The sequence below is a fragment of the Microtus oregoni genome, unplaced genomic scaffold (genome assembly GCF_018167655.1).
Source record: "Microtus oregoni isolate MIOR12 unplaced genomic scaffold, Mior012 000012F_ref0000307, whole genome shotgun sequence".
In the NCBI taxonomy this organism is placed as follows: Eukaryota; Metazoa; Chordata; class Mammalia; order Rodentia; family Cricetidae; genus Microtus; species Microtus oregoni.
In genome coordinates, this window is record NW_024543071.1 from 6,272,118 (window position 1) to 6,293,010 (window position 20,893).

General features: G+C 45.5%; 1 protein-coding gene across 4 annotated transcripts in view; it reads left to right on the plus strand.

Annotated features, from left to right (window-relative positions):
- The window catches only part of Gpam (glycerol-3-phosphate acyltransferase, mitochondrial), a 55,097-nt gene that overhangs the window by 20,248 nt on the left and 13,956 nt on the right, over positions 1-20,893 (plus strand). For 2 of the 4 annotated variants that reach the window (XM_041661451.1, XM_041661454.1), the window contains exons 1-9: positions 4,588-4,702; positions 6,297-6,427; positions 7,895-8,017; positions 9,723-9,796; positions 12,142-12,255; positions 14,411-14,557; positions 15,135-15,231; positions 15,825-15,961; positions 20,547-20,646. In XM_041661451.1, coding sequence (XP_041517385.1) covers positions 6,326-6,427; positions 7,895-8,017; positions 9,723-9,796; positions 12,142-12,255; positions 14,411-14,557; positions 15,135-15,231; positions 15,825-15,961; positions 20,547-20,646 — 894 coding nt within the window. In that variant the 5' untranslated portion in view covers positions 4,588-4,702; positions 6,297-6,325. Of the gene's footprint in view, positions 1-571; positions 583-4,587; positions 4,703-5,370; positions 5,464-6,296; positions 6,428-7,894; positions 8,018-9,722; positions 9,797-12,141; positions 12,256-14,410; positions 14,558-15,134; positions 15,232-15,824; positions 15,962-20,546; positions 20,647-20,893 lie in introns of those variants that run through there. The other 2 variants (XM_041661452.1, XM_041661453.1) reach the window with 2 other exon arrangements.

A 20,893-nucleotide genomic window follows, 5' to 3' on the forward strand; every position in this document is an offset into this window, starting at 1 on the left:
CACTGCCAGCCCCCAGCCTGCAGGCTAGCAAGGCAGCTTTCTAAAGCTCTTCTCTTCTCTGTTTACTCTTTCATGTGGTTGAGTCATTCGAGCAGCAAGAACTGTGCCCACAGTGAAAGTCAAAGCAGATGTAGCTTTGCCTGAGAGGGACAGACTGTCAGATGCTAGTGGTTTAAGTAGGTGGGGATCTGATCTGACAATTACGGCAGCTAGACTTGGGGAAGCAGGGAAGCAGCAATGTCTGCTGTATCCCTTTAACTGGGAGAGCAAAGCTGGGCAATCCTCACAGTTGCTTTTCTCTTAGGTCACACTGCCCTAAAGTAAGTCACGTGACCATCTTGGCTGCAGCGAACAGTTGCAATATTCGGGAATGAGATTATCATAATTGGCTTAGACACCTTGCTTCCTTCTTTTCTCAGAGCCTGGCAAAAGATCACCCTGAACAAAATCAGAGGGAAAGGACAGATAGATGTTAGACCAGCAGCTCTCTCAGGGAGAGCAACTGAGAGAAGGCTAGACGCCACAAGGCAAAGGGCTAACGCCGAGCTTTGAATCTTTTGGAGGGCAATAAACAGGAGTTGAGTAAGTATACCAGCTATACCCTCCAGAGAAGGGACAGCATTGTCCTGTTAAAGCCATATTTACAGCAGAGTGTCTGGCATCAAGGAGAGGCTTTGTAAATAGTTTCTGAATAATTCAATACCCAGAAGGAGCCTGGAGAAAAGTTTAGGCCTCTTCGTCATTCAACTGATTTCTTTGACTAGGATTTTGTAGAATAATTGTTGTATTTGAGATCAAGAGATGCCATGGCTAGTGACTACAAGATTGGGTTTCGAAAAGTCAGCTAATACTGTTCTCTTTTGGAGAAGTGTACAGTGGATCAGTAATAACTGGAACAAATGTACTCATGTTCCTGTCGATCACCAGGGGAGCCTTTTGGAGAGGGACCATTAAATAGGCAGTGTAGATGTTGGAGAAAACACAGAGCTTAAGTGTGAGAAAGGCTTGGGTTCTGGTCCCGTCACCAATACCTTTCTTCTTTGTGGGGTTGGACTCCCTGCTGTTGTCATACATGTGAGTTCTGCATGCTGTAAACTCCACAGTCCATTGTTTTTATTTTTGTTGTAAAGTCATTATCTTTTAAAGAGATCTTACTATGAACATTATCCAGGGGTTCTTAAGGTCTTGTAATTCCTTTGTATAGGTTCATATTTCAATCTACAGCATTTTACTTTTTGTCTGAAAACCAGTAACATTTCCTGTAGCTTGAGTCTTCTCTAGAAAAGATGAATCTTTCAGTGTTAACCTTTCTCCTTTCCTCCGTGGACACCAGTCACAGGCACCTCAGGTTCCTGATGCTGTGTTCGTTATCTCTAGTCCCTTGATGCTGCATTCTGCATAGTTCTCACACAGTGTTTTAAAGTAACTCAGTTTATTTTTCAGTAACAATTAACCGCTGTTAATTCATCGCAAGTGTGTATGTGTTTATATGTTAAAAAAAATCTCAGTGATTTTTACAACGTCTGTTTGATTTAGATTGTTTTGAGACAGGGTCACTTGTAGCCCAGCAGGCACTGAACTCACCTTATAGTGGAGGATGATTTTGAACTCTGGTCCTCTGCCTCTATTTCCTAAGTGCTGGAATTAAAAGTCTATCTATGTCTCCACACCTACTGGTGGGTAGTTCTATGTATGGGATACACGACTTCATGCATGTGACTTAAGCAAGCAATCTACCAACTGAGCTACACCCTCGCTCCCAGTCTAGATGTGGCTTTTTTTTCCATGTCTCTATTCTGCTTGTAATTAACCTACTATCTCCAGGCTTCTCAGCTGTCGCTTTCCTCATTTTTGCTATGCATCACTCTTCCCTGTTCCTTTTTCATACCTAATAATTTCACTGTACTGAGAATTTCACCGTGAGTTACAGGATACAGAATATGTTTTATTTCCTGTAAGTATTCTCATGCATTATTCTAAGATACTTTGTTTTAAAGCAATTGAATTAAGGGTTTGGGGGTAGAGCTTGGTTTTTTGAGATTTGTTAAATAGGACCATAATAGACTTTACTGTAGGGCTAGTTTTGCTCTGCTACTGAGGTGAGATCATTTATGTCATGGATTATGGGGTTTTCACTCTTTGAAGATCAGGCATTTTACAGTCTTGTATGACCACTGAGAATCTTTTAACTCTGACTTGTAGGAACAAGAATAATCCCCTATCTTGTGCAAGCCACAGGGAGTGTTCTTTCTTCTCTTCATGTGCTTATGTGTCCTTCTTTCCTGTACGTGGATAGCTTCCTGACATGTGTGGGAATCAGCTGGACTGAGGTCTGCAGGCCTTCATGGCTCCCTGTGCCACATAGCTTTCTTCTCTCTGGTAATCTGCACCAGCTCCATCAGACATGATCTCTCAGTCTACCTACACTTCTGAGTTCCTCCTCTTTCTAGGTGATAAATCAACGTAATGATGGGGCTCCGCTCATTTGTTTCCCTCCCCTGGACTGTCCATCTCAGGTATATGATGTCTGGTGTGTAAATGTCTGTTTGGTTTTTGCTATGTTACATCAGGCAGCGAATTCACGCATTGCTCCATCTTGACTGGCTGGACTGGTTACTGTAATTCACTCTGTTGATAAAACAGATTGCTTAGGGAGTCACCTGCTTCCAAAACAATTTCCATTAAGTAACCTGGACTTCTTGGCATGGCGATCCACATTGACACATACAGTATCTCTTGTGCAAGAAGAATCCACACAACTGAGTTTTATGTATGACATATTTTCCCTCCGGCTTATAGTTTAGAATTTCTGTGTCAGTCTTTCCTACCTAAGGCCTTTTTAATTTTTTTCCTTTCATGTTTTGTTTTGTTATTAGGGCCCAGTATCCTATACACAAAATTTCATGTTTTTTTTAAATTATTCTTTGTAGCCAATATACAGTGCTCCAGAACTTTAGTGAAGTGGTTTTTTTTTTTTATTGTTGTTTTGTTTTGTTTTGCTAAGGTACACATGAGGCTAAAGAAAGGCAGGGTCTCTGACTTCAAGAAGACCTATACTGCTTATTGTATGAATACCCATTTCCAATCTCTGGGGTTCCAGAAGAGAGTATCTGCTCCTTAAGATGGGCTTATAAAGAGAAGTAGAAAGTTCAAGTTAAGAAAGTCTTGTTCTTGGGCCTCAGCTTCAAATATGCGGTACATATTAGAACACAGCATTGAGCGTTGATTAGGACTTTGGTGCAAGGTTCTGGCATCACGAGTTTGTAACCTTATGGAATTATGACATGCACTGATGAGGGCCTAACACTTGGTGCTTGTTAATCTTTGTGACATACAGTAGGATGTGCTAATTGAGGCCCCGAGAGAATAGGGAAGGCCTGGAGAACAAGTTTAGGGACCACAAGATGCTGGGAGGAGCGGCACAGGCTGTCTCAGGACCACGGGAGGGACAACTGCTGGGGAAGAGTGGGGAAAGAGAGGCCTCTCAGTTGTAGTCCTGATGTTCAGGGCCCAGGAATTTCAATACTAGGGAGCTATGTCTAAGATTTTTTGGGTTATTCATGCACAAAGGTTTGTCTGAGAAGATTAGGATGAGACCGTGCAAGATGGCCACCAAGAACCAACAGCAGTGACTTGAGGACAGACCATGTCTTATGTGTGTTCCCAGATTCTAGTTCATATTTAAGGTGTGTTGAGTGGTATATCGTTTTCATTTTAAATTACTAATGCTTTTGATTACCATTGGCCTCGTCAATAGTTCTGGCAAATATTGCAAAAGAGCCTCTTCCTGCTCAGTGTTGTTTTGTTTAAATAGCTCAAGTGAAATAATGTTTGACCTGAATTTCTTCAAGAGGTTCTGAAAAAGGTATTAATTGTAAATGCATGCATAATAGCTTATACACACACATATATATGAGGGGCTGTTATGAATTATGAGTACAATCTAAACAACTAAGCTGAGCTAATCAGCACACCATTATTTCAAACACTTGGCAATTTCTGTGGTGAGAGCATTTGGAATGTACACCTCAACACCCTCAGAAGTCAGAACACGGTCATTTAGCACAATCGCCGCATACACTGTTTTGCGCAATATCCCTCAAAAAGGAAAAAAGCTGACTCCTGCTGCCTTGGCGGCTTTGTATCTTTCAAGTCTTACCTTGTCCATTCTTCATTTCCCCCCCTTTGAGGATCAGCCACTAACAGAAATTTCACAAAGCTGCCTTTTGCAACCCCTGCCTCCACATTCTTAACAAATTCAGCTGACTCTCACACATCTCGTAAAAGGGCAAGATCACGCTTAGGTACCTAAACGCACACAGCCCACATGCACTCCACCACTGGGTCTGCTGCTGGTGGGAGCATCCAGGTCAGCTGAGGTCACACGAGGAATCGGCAGACTGACAGACGGACCGACCGACGCACGAAAGCCTGCAGCTCAGGGTAACCATGAGGCTCACTCCCCAAGCTCAGTGCACGTACGCTGCCCTTCGTTCAAACACCTTCTGCAGGGCCCGGCGTCCAGCCGCTCCTGACGTCACTGCTGCGCGCCGCTGGCGTCATCGCGGTGCGCCGCTGCAGCAGGCGCAGAGCAGAAGCGCTGGCAGCTGCGGGCGCCCAGGCGCGAGCTGCCGGGCGGGTGGAGCAGAGCGCGGGGCGGGCTGCGGCTGCAGGACGCCGCTGGGCCCGAGCGCGGGGACAGGTGCGTGGACGCCCCTCTCCCTGGGCCCGCCCGAGGCTTTGCAAGTGTCCCGGGCGGACCCCGGGTTCCCCCCTTGAAGTGGGCCGGGCTCCGGGCAGGGTGGGCACGGCAGTGCCCGAGGGATCAGGCTGCGGTGCAGCCAGCGGCAGGGCTGTCATCTCAGACCCCCCGGGGAAACCGAGGCAGCAGGGCGCTCCGCGAGCAGCTAGCTCTGGGGACCACTCACTGACAGCAGCCACGCGGCGTGGGACCGAGCGCCGTGCGCTCGCAGTGTCCCGGGCGTGCTGTGGAGAACCGTGCCCTCCCTGCAGCGCGAGCCGGTCGAGCCGGCTGCGAAGCTGCTCGTTCTCCAGCTGGGAAACGCAAGTTAACGCAGTGTTAACTAACTTGTCCCAATTCCCACGCGGGGCTGCAGGCGGGGCTTTAAACTCCAGATTGGGGCCGCTGCCTCTGCCTGTGCCCGACTGACAGATTTCCTATTCTGCCCTGCTCAGCACAGCTGTCTGGATCCTTTGGGATTTACGTGTTTTCTTTTTTAAATTCTCCCTTGTCCTGTAAGAAAAAAAATCTTCCTTGACCTCGGGTAAACCCTGTGCGGGAGAAGCAAGGCGTGGACTTTCTTGGCACAGCCTCCTTTTCCTCCTCTGATCTCCTCATTCTTTTCTCAGGCAGGAGCGCTCTCCCCCTGTGGTGTGGCCATTCTGGACCGGAAGTTGGTCGCCGAGAGCCGAATTTTTATGATACAGAACTTTTCCCCCTAGGTGCGATGCTCACTGTCTCTGGTGTCAGCTGGTTGCTTATGCAGGTGCAGCTGTTTTGAGGCTAAACAGTTACTGGAACAAATCCACGTGGGGATTGCAGAGTCCAAGTGTTCCCCTTAGAGAACATTGCTAACCGTACATTTTAAGAGAAGAATCTAGTGCTAGGTGAGAAAGAGCACATAGATAAAATAATTAAAAACTGTATAAGAAAGTTTTTAAAGATTATAAAAAAGCAACCCTGTACCCATACATATAACATATATCACACTAAGTAAGCTTGTGCTGCAGCCGGAGAAATGGTCAGTGGTTAAGCATGCTTGCTGGTCTTTCAGAAGAGCAGAGTTTGGTTCTCAGCACCTGCATCAGGTGCCTCCCGACCACCTGTAACTCTAGACCAGGGGGTCTCATGCCCTCGTATGCATATGCACATATGTGCATACATAGTCATAAATAAATAATAAAAAATTATGGCTTCATCCTCTCAGGAATTGCTCAGTTATTAACCAAGTGCAATAATTATTTGTTGCATGCTGGCGTTAACCTGTTCGTTCTCACAAGTTGCTCAGGAATCTGAAGGGTACAGACGTTGTATCCTTGTATGTTCAGGAAGTACTGGTTTACAAATGTTGACTTTCCTCTCTAATCAGGGTGGCTTAACAGATACATAAGCACAGCAGGCCAGAGAAGCGAGTGCTCCATGACCACGCTGGAGCTTTTCTGCAGTGACTTACAGCACTAGTCGGTCAGCTCATCTGATACTCAGTTACTGAGCAGAATCCTGTAGAGATCAGCACTTTCAGGATGCTTCCTTGAGTACTACTTATTTCTTACAGCTCATGAATTGGTCCTTGCACACGGTGACATGGATGAATCTTCAGTGATGCTTGGCACGATAGATGTTTCTTACCTGCACGGTTCATCAGAGTACAGCCTTGGCCGATGTAAACATGCCAGTGAGGACTGGGTAAGCTTAAACCTTCAGAACAGTTCACCTGAACTATGTGCCTGTATCAAGTAGAGATTAATCATTGCAGAACCTGCTTCCTGCTGTGGGAACTCCTTCAGCCGTTAGAAGTGTGTTCTCGCAGTCTAAGAATAATTTAAAATTTTTACCACTATTCATTGGGAAAAAAACCTGGATGGAAAATTTCAAAATGGCGATCACATTACATACAAAGCAGATCCCGGAGGCTTTTACTGTTTACACAGTAGCCCTTGTGTTGGGTGGTCGTTGTGTTGGGTGGTGTGCTTGTAAATTCTTTTTCTTTCAGTACCCACACCACAACTTATATTGGGAAAGCATGAATTTTATAATGGAAACAAATCTAAAAGCCTTGAAAATAGGAAGCTTGCTTATTAAACTAATTGTAAGAGCATGCATTTCTTGGGTTACTATTTCAAATTAATATGGAATGTTTAAAATATCTCAACACAAATTTACAACAATATTTTATTTATTTATTTTTGTTGTTATTTTTGTTTGTTTGTTTGTTTGTTTTGAGACAGGGTTTCTCTGTGTACTCTTGGCTTTCCTGGAACTCACTCTGCAGACCAGGCTGGCCTCGAACTCACAGAAATTCACCTGCCTCTGCCTCCCGAGTGCTGTAATTAAAGGTGTGCAGCACCAATGCCTGGCATATTTGGTTATGTTTAAGATCGTTTTATCAGTGTTTATTATTTTATCTCTCAAAGTTAAGGAGAAATCTGAACACGCCTGAACAGGGTTTGACTCGTGTCTCTGCCTTTCAATGCTTTGATGACAGAATGTCACTAAGCGTACTTTTTTTTTTTCCTCTGAAGTATCATAAGAACAACTGCTCACTGTGTCATGCCTTCATAGTTTTCCTCTGGGGGTGTTTTGGAAGGGCATAATGTTGGCTGAGCTAGGGATTCAGTAGTCTGATTTCTTCACCCCACGGTCACAAGTTCCTTTGACCTTTATAAGTTTGGGTTATTGTTCTACTCTATGCTTCTCTGAGATCAACATTTTCCACTTACACGTGTAGGAAAGGCAGTGGGTGCCTTTGTGTCCTGGCTGTTGTTAACATAATGAACTCCAGGCTTCTTTGGGTTTCATTCTTTTTTGTGACTAAATAATATTCCACTGGATAATATGTATGTCGTGTTTTTATCCATTTGTCCTCTGGTGAGCACCAGAACTGTGATAAAACCTGTGAATGCTGCATTGAGCATGCAGCAACTGTTACAAACTATAGTTTTAGGAAACCAACCTTTTCTTATTAACAAACTTTTCCCAAATGATTGTGGAACAAGGTACTTTACATGAAAACACTCAAGGCCCATGTAATTATGCTGCTCAAAGAGACAGCATAATTTTCTCTTTTATTTGAAATATCTTAATTTTAGAGACCAGGAAGATGAGAACAAGCCTCTTGCCATTTAGACATAATTTCTCTCTTATACTTATCAGGGTGACTGTGGGTTCAAACCTACGTTCTTCAGATCTGCGACATTAAAGTGGAAGGAGAGTCTCATGAGCCGGAAGAGGCCCTTTGTGGGAAGGTGCTGCTACTCCTGCACGCCCCAGAGCTGGGTAAGAACGCTCCTGCTCACCACAGAGGGCATCAGTTTTGTGGATTTTGGTTTTTGTCTGACTGGATTTGACTCGTGCAGAACCAATTCAAGCATTTCCAGTAAAGAAATGGAGTTACTCCATTTATTCAGTAATTCTGATCTACAGTTAGGGGGAGAGTAGATTTTGAGTTAACATCCATAGAGTTGATGGCATGCTCAGTACCTGGTAGGTGTTGACTTTTAGCCCCCAAGAATGCTCTTGGTTTTTGTTATTTTGTTGAGAAATGAGAAGAGCCGACTGGGTGAAAGGTGAGCTGCTGATGGCGTTGGTGCAGGGATGAGTTAGCAACCATAGGATCTTTTTCCCTACTGCTCTAAGGCGAGAGTTATGTTTTGAAAGGTCGTATTATCAAGCTGTTCTTGGGGTGGACCAAATGTTTAGGACTCAGAAGCTGTTGTTTACAGAGTGTGGTAGTAACTCATGTGAATGGCTGGCTGTGCTGGCTGCGTTCTCCACTGGAGGCTGACTGGGCAGAAGGCTCAGCTCTGCTTGCATAGAGGGCTTTATTAACATTGGTGAGATTTAGGCAGATCCTTTGCTGTTCCTGTTCAGTGTTGAGGTCTGCTCAAGAATGGCTTGTTAGAGATGTGCCTTGCGAACTGTAAGTGCTGTAACGCAGGAATTTGCTACCACTGAAGGCATGAAGATTGCCAGTCCAGGAGTGAGGCCAATTAGCATTTAGAGGGCAGTGGAAACAAAGATTTAAATAGAAGGCCACGTGGGTTTTCTTTTTAGACTGACCTCTCACCTAATTCTAATTTTGAATGCAAGGTAATACCTTAACTACAGTTCTACACCAAACAGTATTGCAACTGCAGGGCTACAGTGTGTTGTCAGCCGGAGCTAGTGGTGGTGAGACTATGGTCTGGGGTTGGCTGGATATATTGTAACAGGCTGTTGCTTTTTGTGTCAAGGTAGTAATGGATGGAATTACATTCATCTTGACTTTCTTCCATGCTCATTTAAAATAATCTGTTAGTACGTTTTTTATAGTTCTTGATATTTGACATCTAGTCTTTGAAACCCCAGTTTTTGATAAAGGGATTTCATTGCAATAATCTTTACAACTTGTTGACACGTTTTTTTTTATTGCATTTATTTTTGGACTTTTACTGTTTTGCTCACATTGTTAAAGGGGTAGACTATCTTTTCAAGATCTCCCGTCAAGAGAGTGACTGGAAGATACACTTTTAGGTGACTGTGAGGTGCTCAGCTGCTTTACAGAGTGGAAATATCGGAGATTGAATGCTCAGGTTGTGGCAGTCTCAATTTTCTTACACATACCATGGGTAATTTTCATGTGTCTTGTGCACTGAGGGGTTAAACAGTAACTGATATTTAGAATGATAGTTTGCATTTGGGGAAGACTGAAATCTGTGCCTTTGTGACTGAAGCTGATTGTAGGTCCCTACTCTGTAGGGGAGAGAGCGGTGGTGGGAAAGGGGTACCATGGAGGTTTCAAAGTTAACCTTCAGTTAGTGACAATCTTTAAAGTAGAAAAAGTTCTATTTAACAAAATATATATTTTCTTCATTCTACAAGTTTGGAAGCAGCAATTGCTACTGTTATGCTTGAAGTTTGGATGTCTTCTAGAGACATTACTAGGATTCATGACCATCAACCCAGCTGTGAATTCATGTCTATATTCATTTTGTTTTTATAGGAAAGGTTTTTCAACCCCAGTATCCCATCTCTGGGTTTGCGGAATGTTATTTATATCAATGAAACTCACACAAGGTAAAAAGACATTTTTTATACTTCTCATAAGTCTTAGAAGTAAAACTGTAATGGTAATTAGCATACTTTAAGATGTACTTGTGGTGTCTAGAGTGGGCAGAATGTGAGCCTTTGGCACAAGCGAGCTCGTTTAAAGATCAGAAGCAGAATGGCAGTTGGAGGCCGTCACGGTTGATGCTGCTCTCCTGTTTGTCACCTGTGGTATTCTTTAACACATGTAGATACTGACTTTTGCTATGCAGTAGTATTTCTTTGACAAGAGATGTAGGTTTGCATGTCTTATGATACATTGTAGCTATTTTATACTCCAAAAACATATAAATGGAACCCTTGAGATGGCTTAGCTTGTTGACTTTCTGAGTCTGATTCCTGAAACCCATGATGGAAGGAGTGTCAGCTCCTGAGTCATCTCGGGCTGCCATGTGTACTGGCATGTGTGCAGACATACACCAACACAGGAATGAAAACTAAGACCAGTGATTGACATCTCCCCACTGTAGAGCCCTCTTTAGTAAGGCCCCTTTATGAGTGAGCGTCTCCTGGACAGATGGTGTGTTTCATTGTGTTTGCATGATGTCAGTCTCTGTACTGTGCTCAGATTCGCTGTCTGTCTACCTGTGTCCTTTCTCCCTGCTGTCAGTCCCCTGCTTGACTTATTTAGTGAAGATAAGTTAAAAAAAGGAGTTCTGATTTCTGAATTCCAGTACATAGGGACCTGGCAGGTGCCGGGGACAAAGGGGCCTTTGCTTTCTATAAGGGAAAGTTAGAAAAGTGTGTCTGCAAAGCAAGAGAAACAGCAGCCAAAGCCACCACAGTCCTTGTGGTTCTAAGAGCAGATGCCCGAAGGCGGTCGGTGGTGTTCTGGGGTTCTAGAAAGGTGCTCCAAGAAGGCGGTGCGTGGCTTTGGTCCTCCATGGCACTGCTCTAAACTAGATGAAGATGGTCCTGGGTGAGAGTACCAGACCCGCTTGTGTGTTCAAGTTTGCCTTGGTAATAAAACCAGAGGCCAAATCCAGGCATTTCCCTTCCATTTCACAGGTTCCTCTCTGTCTCCTCTGTTTAAATTTAAAGCAGAGAGGAGAGACTGATCCATGAAATTTGTTTTTATTTCTTGTTCTTAGTAGACATGACTGTGATCCTAAGTAAATAAACTTTCTTTTTTATGTAAATAGACATTTTACCTATGAAGCCATATTTTTTTGTGTGTTATCTCTGATTGGAACAGTTTTTAAGATATTTTAAAAGGCATCAGCTATTTTGACCTGATGGTAGCTCAAACTATTTCATGAAACAAGTTGCCTGTGTAGCTTCTTGTGTGTTAAATGACGAAGGCTGAAAGCTTCGGCAAGCTTGGGTGTGCATTGTCCTGCCACACATTCTTGGGCCATTCGCACACATTCGCATGTGCTCTCACTCTCTCACATCCTCGATGCTCTCTCACCCACACGTCCACACCACACAAATCCATGTTAGGAGGTTGCAAAGCCATCTCAGGGAACACTGGGCTTCCTGTTATTGTCGTCATCTGAAATGTTCATCGCAGAGGGCTTGGGAGAATATGGCACCGGGAGCTCACCTTTCAGAACCCCATGACAGGAAAGGAAGAGTCAGGCGACAGGAGTGTTCACAGACACTTCCACTCCACGCCTTCTGAGTTGTTGACCTGTTTGAATCTGCTGCTGGTGTCACATGGAGGAAATAGCAATGTTGCTTTCGGTCATTGTTATACATTGTTTCAAGCCATTACACAGTGAGAGTCACAGCATCTTACTCTGATGTGCATCTCTGTGTCCCCTAGCTCCTCAGCACGTGGTGGCCATCTCCTCCACCAGTATGTCCTTTTGCTTAGACCTGATGCGTGTTTACAGCTGGACGTCTGACTTGATTAGCTTTTAATTCACTTTGAGGCTCAGTGATTATCTTGGAAGAATGCTTAAATACAAAACAATATAGCCCTTTGTGTTGGGAAGAGACTGCCAAGTTTCTTCTTTGTAGGCTATGGCTGTAGCTCCAAGCTGTCCCCACCTCTGTCCCCCAGCTCCTACATAGCTAATGAGTAACATCCCACTTGCTTGTCTTTGTAGTACTATTGATTAAGTCAGATAGCTCTTCTGTTTTCAGATTTGGATTACTAGTCAGAAAAATGAGACAATTTAAGTATTGATAAACAATTTCCAAGTTTTAGTTTTCCCTGAGAATCTATGAAAGTAATGAGCCAGACAGCTGCATAGCATTCTGACCTCTAGGGCTGCAGGCTGGAATAAGTGACCCCAGCGCTCTCTGTGGAAAATCACTGTGTAATGGAGTATGCAGGACTTGCTGAGAAGTTTCTCTGTGTGTTGCAGGCACCGAGGATGGCTGGCAAGACGTCTTTCTTACATCCTTTTTGTTCAAGAACGGGACGTCCATAAGGGCATGTTTGCCAACAACGTCACTGAAAACGTACTGAACAGCAGCAGGTGAGGCAGGGCACTGTTGAGAAGGTGGGGACAGCTGGGTGTGGCAGTGGGAAGAGAGGGAGTTGAGCCTCTTCTGTGGTTTCTCTGCTTTTCTCTCTAGGGAATGCTTGCATTTCTGAATGGTAAGTGTTAAGTCACAAAAGAAGTTGAGGGAAGTCAGGAGAGTGGAGTGTGGTGGAGGGTGCCGTGTAGACAGACGGACAGCCCTGTCTGATGGACTGTGTGGTGGAGGGTGCCGTGTAGACAGACGGACAGCCCTGTCTGATGGACTGTGTGGAGGGTGCCCTGTAGACAGACGGACAGTCCTGTCTGATGGACTGTGTGGAGGGTGCCGTGTAGACAGACAGACAGTCCTGTCTGATGGACTGTGTGGAGGGTGCTGTGTAGACAGACGGACAGTCCTGTCTGATGGACTGTGTGGAGGGTGCCATGTAGACAGACGGACAGCCCTGTCTGATGGACTGTGTGGAGGAGGGTGCCGTGTAGACAGACGGACAGTCCTGTCTGATGGACTGTGTGGAGGAGGGTGCCGTGTAGACAGACGGACAGTCCTGTCTGATGGACTGTGTGGAGGGTGCTGTGTAGACAGACGGACAGTCCTGTCTGATGGACTGTGTGGAGGGTGCCGTGTAGACAGACGGACAGCCCTGTCTGATGGACTCTGTGGAGGGTGCTGTGTAGACAGACGGACAGTCCTGTCTGATGGACTCTGTGGAGGGTGTCATGTAGACAGACAGACAGCCCTGTCTGATGGACTGTGTGGAGGAGGGTGCCGTGTAGACAGACGGACAGCCCTGTCTGATGGACTGTGTGTAGGGTGCTGTGTAGACAGACGGACAGTCCTGTCTGATGGACTCTGTGGAGGGTGTCATGTAGACAGACAGACAGCCCTGTCTGATGGACTGTGTGGAGGGTGCCGTGTAGACAGACGGACAGTCCTGTCTGATGGACTGTGTGGAGGGTGCCGTGTAGACAGACGGACAGTCCTGTCATCAGACATAAAGTTCATCTTGCTCCATGCTTTGTGGGGTGGTTTCCTGAGCCACTAACGGTAGGAGCTTCGGTGAGAGTTCTCTGCTTTGCCTCTTGGGTGTGGCCCACCTCAGTATAGCTGGGGACCAGAGATGGGGTGACTGAAAGCTTAGAGTTCATAAAGTTTGTTTGTTTGTAGCCGTGTCAGGGGTGGTGGCCCCAACCCCAATGGTGTTGGCTCGTAGTACTTAGGAAAACACGTTAAATGTTGAATAGTTGACAGTGACATCCTAGCTCATGCAGTAAATGCTGTCTAGTTGAAACCTCCAGGTAGCAAGGGTGATGGAAACGCTCTCAGTCAAGAGGATCTGTCTGCTGGGATGAGCTTTTCCTTTGGCATATTTCCTGTGTCTGTCTTGATTTCGATCCTGAGCTCTGCCTTTGTGAAATAACTGGAGAACAAGAAGTAAATAGTTCCGTCCATTTTAATGGAGTTCTACATGCTCCAGTGTTGTGACGATATAAACAATGACATTATGATTTCTGAAGGAAAGTCATCCACTACTTTGACTTTTGAGTGGCCGTTGTTTTACTTTCTTCATTATACTGAGTCGCATAAAGCCATTTTCACAAAATCTGCATTTTCTTTGAGTACATTCTCCATTGTGGGCAGTGTACACATGCCCTTTTTCCTTATCGCTAGCAGTCAGAGGATCTGAGTAAAATGGTTACATCTGTCCAGATTTATAAGGGATTCTTTGCCTTAGGAATGTGTTGCCCATTTTTTATATTGTTATTGTTATTTATGTGTATCTGAGTATGTGTCTGAGCAGGAGGAAGCCATGGGGTGGAAGTACAGGCGGTTGTGAGCTGCCTAATGCGGGTGCTGGGGATCACACTCGGGTCCCCTGCAAGAGCAGTGCATACTATTGACCACTGAGCCGTTGCTCAGCCCTGGCTGTCAGTGTTGATAGACAGCAAAGGCTAATGGTCCTAACTTGAACTTTCTCTTTTGCTGCTATACTACTTCTTCAAGAGAACTTGCATTTTCTGCACATTAAAGACAATGGACATTTTATTCTGTTTTCCCATCCTATTCATTTATAGCCACAGTTTAGAAAATACCAAATGTGCCCAGTAACATATGATCAATTTCAGTGTCTGACTCTTACTTTGACATCAGAATCCAAGAGGCAATTGCTGAAGTGGCTGCTGAGTTGAGCCCAGATGGATCTGCCCAGCAGCAGTCCAAAGCCATCCAGAAAGTGAAAAAGAAAGCCAGGAAGATCCTGCAGGAAATGGTTGCTACTGTCTCCCCAGGCATGATCAGGTATTTAGGGGATGGTGGATTGAGGCCAAAGCCAGCGTCTTTCTATCACTATTATCTTTCTATAACTATTGGATCTTCCTTTCCTAGCTGAAGGAAAACATGTGAGCAAAGATGTTGATGTATTTCAGTGTGAAATCTACATACTCAAATGTAAATAGCATGATAAAGCTTCGATCTGCCTTTGTACCTGCTGATTGGTAGCAGCTACTGTATTATGGGTGTCGCCTATTCTCCTCAGATGGCTGAGTCTCGTGTCCTACAGGGAATGGGTGCCTGTGTTAGAAGGGTCCTTTTTGCTTACTAGTTTAGTATGATGTTCACCTTTGCCGGACTGAGTGCTTTCAGAGGAAAGTGTGTTCACAGTCCACAGCAGGAAGATACTCATGTGAGCAATGTCTGTATACATTAGAATACTCATTCACAGTCCAGATACCTAAGTGCACACACATGAAGTCACTTACAAGTGCTTTTAGGTTGTAGACTCAAGCCGTGGGAGGAAAGTGAACCGTATGTAGATTTATAACATACACATGTTTGTCTATGTTTGTATGGACTCAAATGTTTATATTTCTTTCAGGCTGACTGGCTGGGTATTGCTAAAGCTCTTCAACAGTTTCTTCTGGAACATTCAGATTCACAAGGGTCAGCTTGAGATGGTTAAAGCTGCAACTGAGGTAAGGTTATCTGCTCTACCCTCTGTCTCTCCTGAGGGTGTGGTGTGCTGTTAGAGAGTCTCCCCTGTGCTGTCGGGATTCTGGAGGCTTTTGGGAGTGTCCCACTTTGTGATAACTGCAGTTGATTTGGGGAGAGAAGCAGGGCCTATCAAAAATGTATAGGACTGCTTTTCTAAGTTACCTGGGGACAACCCTGAACACCAGGTCACGTAATACCTGTTTTATACACAGGGAGACAGAGATGGAGGCGTAGGTGGTAGGGAAACATTAACCCAAATCACAGATAGTAAGTCATTTTCTTAGTTTTAAACCAAGCCTGGCTCCAAGAGCTCTGCTCATTTTCCGTAATGAAGACTGAGTCTCAGAAGAGGTGCCGTCGACTTGAACTTGTTGATTCTTCCCCCACTAGTTGCTGTTGTTGTAGTAGCGGATCTTATATCTGGATATGTAGGCCCTGGAGAATCACTGGAGCATGTTTGTAGAGAGTGAGTCAATGATTAGCCAGTGATGAGTGACCGTAACCAAATGCAGTGGCGAAGTGGGACTGACCGGTAACACCTGAGCTTTAAGGTTGGCGCCTCCCTCTACCCTAGACGAATCTGCCGCTCTTGTTCCTGCCGGTGCATAGATCCCACATCGACTATCTGCTGCTCACCTTCATTCTCTTCTGCCATAACATCAAGGCGCCATACATCGCCTCGGGCAATAATCTCAACATTCCCATCTTCAGGTGAGGTCAGCTTCGTTTCAAATTCAAGGTATTAAGAAGATTGTTCTGTCTGACATGTTGGACATGCCTTTAGTCATGGTGTTCAAGAGGCTGAGGCAGGTGGATTTCTGAAGTCTAGGCTGTCTTGGTGCACATTGCAGGTTACTGGTCTGCCAGGGCTGTATAGTGAGTCTCTGTTTCAAAAAACAAAAAAGGATTGGTTTGAATTTGGCACTTTTTTGTTATCTTTGATACATGTTATAAAAGTGGCATTAGCCCCTGTTTATTAGAAAACCAATGCTTCATTGTGTAGCCTTTGGCTGGTATACACTGTTCCTCACCATATTTCTGGGTACGGGCTGCATGGTGGACTGTGCCTAGGCAAGCTTGAGGGGCAGTGTTCGTCAGGTGGATGGACGGCTATTAGGAAGTAGTGAAGCAGGGTATGGTACCAGCCCTGTCAGAGGAGGCTTAGGTGCTAGCCCTGTGGTAGATAAAGGCTGGCAACACTGGCCCTGCTGTTTTCTTGACCTCATGATGGAGAGATTCCGATGCAACCCAGGAGGTGTTTCTCTGAGTTCCCAGAGGATGCTGTGCATTCTACTGAAAGGCAGCAGTGTGTTCAAAGGCAGCAACTCAAGAGCAAGGTGGTGGGAATGTGGTGGGTGGGCAAGCAGGTAAGTTGGCAGCTCAAGGAAAGGCCAGAGGCTGGAGGGGCAGCTGCATGGATAGTGAGGGCTAGTTCAAGAGCAGCTCTGAGCTGAGGGTTGGTGTCTGTCTTGGCTTTGAACACTGATCTGGTCAGATCTGTATGTTGAGTGGCCATTCTAGAATTGAAGAAATTAATTTTGATTCGGTTGTGAGAGTTCTGGCAAATGATGAGAGCTTACATCAGAAGTATAGCTGTGTTCTTGGGGAAGAGGGCAGAGGCTCACTAAAGGAATTAGTGAGCTAAGTTCCCAAGAGTCAGGTCTTGTCCACATGTGGAGCTCGGACGAGGGTGTAGGAGACTGGATCTGCTCTAAGTCTGCTCGCTGAGGAGCCAGCGAGGACTGGGTGGAACTGAGAAATGGAACTTTAACTCCGAGCAGCGCAGAGCACTGAGGCCAGCCCTGTGATCTGACGTGACTTAGGAGGGTGAACACAGAGAGAAACTGTAGGGAGAGTTGGTGGCCTGGCAGGCGGAGACTCCTACAGTGGCATCCAGAGTCCTGGCCTCGCCCTCATGGTGCAGGGTGCTCTGTCCTGGTTCCCAGGGTGCTGCAGCTAGCCAGACAGATGTCATCAGCAGAAGTCAGTGGATTTATTCCATTGAGCATCAAGCAAACATGGACAAGACACATACAGTCCTCGCTATCAAATAGCTTGTTGTGTAATGGGAGCCCAGACAAACAGCCAGCCTACAGGAGGAACATGCTTTCCTTTCCCAGGACTAGAACAAGCGTGTGATACTCCAGGTATCTTTTCCCAGCACCAACAGACAGAAGCTAAATTAAACATTATCAACAAGGTCGACTGGGAAGATGGTACAGCTGGTAAACTGCTTGTAGGCTTGAGGATCTGAGGTGGGAAAAAGTGTGGGTGTGGTGTCTGCTTGTGATCTTAGTGTTGGGACAGGCAGAACCTCAGGCCTCTCTGGGCAGTCAACCTAGCCTGTTTGTCAGGTTCCAGGCCGGTTAGAGACCCAGTCTCAAACTATAGATAGATAGGTCTTGGTTAATGACGCTCATGGTAGTGCTCTGGGCTCACGTGCCATCTACACATACACATACACATTCACGCATGTGCACACACATACACACACATACACACACAGAGACAGAGACAGAGAGACAGACAGAGACAGAGAGACAGAATGAGGGACAGATAGACACAGACACACAGGAAGGCCTGCTCTCAGAACTAAGGTGTCTCTTCTGCTGGTGCTCTCCTGTGGTCGTTCCTCATCTAGTTCTCATGAGGCTTTTATTAAGTGTCAGTGTTGATAATTTCTCATAATTGAGCGTTTCCTTTCAGGAGCTCATGCCAGCCTTTGCTCGGCTTGCCTTTCCTTCAGATACAGCGGACTGTAGACAAACGTGTCTGTCCACAGTTTTCTTTCGCCACATTTACATCTCCACAGTGACAGCACATCTCAGGGTACACTGTTCTCTCACTGAATTTCTTCTGAGAATTTCAGAGTGATTTCGTACTTCACCCACATCTCACCCTGACTTCCATATACAGATTATAAAGGAGACCAGAGTACGTTAACATTTTAATATAGCATGGCTACTCACACCAGTGTGAACGCTAACATCTGTTTGAAGACAGTTGCTCCATTTGAGACTGTATATTCAGGAAATCTGACAAACTTTCAACTTCATATCTAAACTTAACAGTGTTGCAGAAAGAGTCTTGGGGTTGGCAGCAGAACTGTTTTGTTTCTGTGTGTGCAAATGAACCTAGGTTTTGGTTTTTTAGACAATAGGTTGGAAGAGGGGATCTGACGCCCTGGAATTATAGTTACAGAGGGTTCTGAGCTGTCCCATGTAGGTGCTGGGCATTGAACACAGGTCCTCTGAAAGAGCAGCCAGTGTTCTTAACTGCTGAGCTGTCTCTCTAGCCCCTGTTTCCTGTTTTATATTTGATTTTGGTTTGATAAAATTACTCTTCCCATGGGACCTCACTAGTTATTTGAGAGGATTTTCCTTAAAGGACATTGGTTCACTTTGCAAATCTGCCATGGGCCAGTGTCTATTTGTCTGAAGCCTAAGACAGACTCTTTGGAAAGAGTTTGGAGAGCATGGATAGGGTTTAAAAAACTTTCTTTTTATTGGTTAATTCTTTTTGTTTGTTTGTTTGTTTATGTTTCCAAGACAGGATTTTACTCTGTCACTCTGGCTGGCCAGCAGTGTAGGCCAGGCTGAACTTGAAAACCCTGTCGCTGCCTCCTGAGTGCTGAGGATAAAGGCTGCACCACCGTGCTCAGCCATTGATTTGGTTTTGACAGTTTCATAGATGTATGTAGTATATTCTGATTATTCCCTCCTCAGCCTCTCTTATTTTTCTCTCACCTCTGTTAACCTTACCCCATCCCTACCAGTCAGCCCTTTCTCATTCATGGCTTTTACTTTTGTTTTCTTTTGTGTATGTGACCCATTTGTGTTTAATTTTTTTAAGATTGATTTCTTTCATGTGTATGAATGTTTTGCCTGCATGTATGTATAAGCATCACTTGTGTGCCCAGTGTCCAAGGAGTTCAGAAAAGCATGTCAGATCCCCTGGAACTGGAGTTACAGATGGTTGTGAACCACCATGTGGGTGGTGGGAATTGAACCAGGGTCCTCAGCAAGAAGCCAGTGCTCTTAATTCCTGAGCTATCTGTCCAGGCTGTGAGCCATTTAGTTTAACCAAGACCACCCATCTGCATGATCACTGGACAGACTGTCCACTGGAGCCTGAAGGACTCCATCTGTGTGAGCACTGGACAGAACTGTTCACCGGAGCCTAGAGGACTCCCAACTGCATGACCACTGGACCGACTGTTCACTGGAACCTGGAGGACTCCCATCTGTGTGACCACTGGACAGAGCTATCTACTAGAGCTTGACGGACTCCCATCTACATGACCACTGGACAGACTATTCACTGGAGCCTGGAGGATTCCCAACTGCATGAACACTGGACAGACTGTCCACTGGACCCTGGAGGTTTCCCAACTGCATGAACACTGGACAGACTGTCCACTGGAGCCTGTAGGACTCCATCTGTGTGACCACTGGACAGACTGTTCACGGGAGCCTGTAGGACTCCATCTGTGTGACCACTGGACAGACTGTTCACGGGAGCCTGTAGGACTCCATCTGTGTGACCACTGGACAGACTTTCACGGGAGCCTGGAGGACTCCATCTGTGTGACCACTGGACAGACTGTCCACTGGAGCCTGGAGGACTCCATCTGTGTGACCACTGGACAGACTGTCCACTGGAGCCTGGAGGACTCCATCTGTGTGACCACTGGACAGACTTCACGGGAGCCTGGAGGACTCCCATCTGTGTGACCACTGGACAGACTTCACGGGAGCCTGGAGGACTCCCATCTGTGTGACCACTGGACAGACTGTTCACTGGAGCCTGGAGGACTCCCAACTGCATGATCACTGGACAGACTGTCCACTGGAGCCTGGAGGTTTCCCAACTGCATGATCACTGGACAGACTGTCGACGGGAGCCTGGAGGACTCACCAGTGGATATATAACTGAAGGCAGTGACTCTCTACTTTTAAATTTAGAAGCATTTCAAAATCTTCAAAACTGTTTCATAACCTTTGAGGATGACATCAAATCAGAACTCCTTTTTGGCTTAGAACTTCCGCAGCGGTACCCCAGAGGCTTAGAACTTCTGCAACGGTACCCCAGAGGCTTAGAACTTCTGCAACGGTACTCCAGAGGCTGAGGAATGGGTGAAGCGTGTTGACGGCATGAAAACTGAGCTTTGCATTTCCACTGTCAACATTCAAATGTCACGGGACTTCTGTCTGCAAGGACAGTGCTGTGGAGTAGCTTGACACTTGAGTCTCTCCATGTTTCCTTATAAGTAATTCGTGCCTTCTTTCATTTGTAGCACCTTGATTCACAAGCTTGGGGGCTTCTTCATAAGAAGGAGGCTTGATGAAACCCCAGATGGACGCAAAGACATTCTCTATAGAGCGCTGCTTCATGGGGTGCGTATGGCCTTTAATTTCCCTCAGCGCTGTAGTGTTAGCCATCACAGAGGGCGATGGAGCTGTGTTGTAACTAGGATTTTTATAAATTTGTTCTTTGATTTGGGAGATGACTGGCCAGAGATGAGTCACCATTTTTTTTTTTTTTTTTTGTAATCTGCCCCGTATGACTTTGGTGGGATGCTCTGTAGTTCTGGATAAGGGGAAATGATTAGTTAGTGGTGACGTTACATTTTCCCCTGTTTCG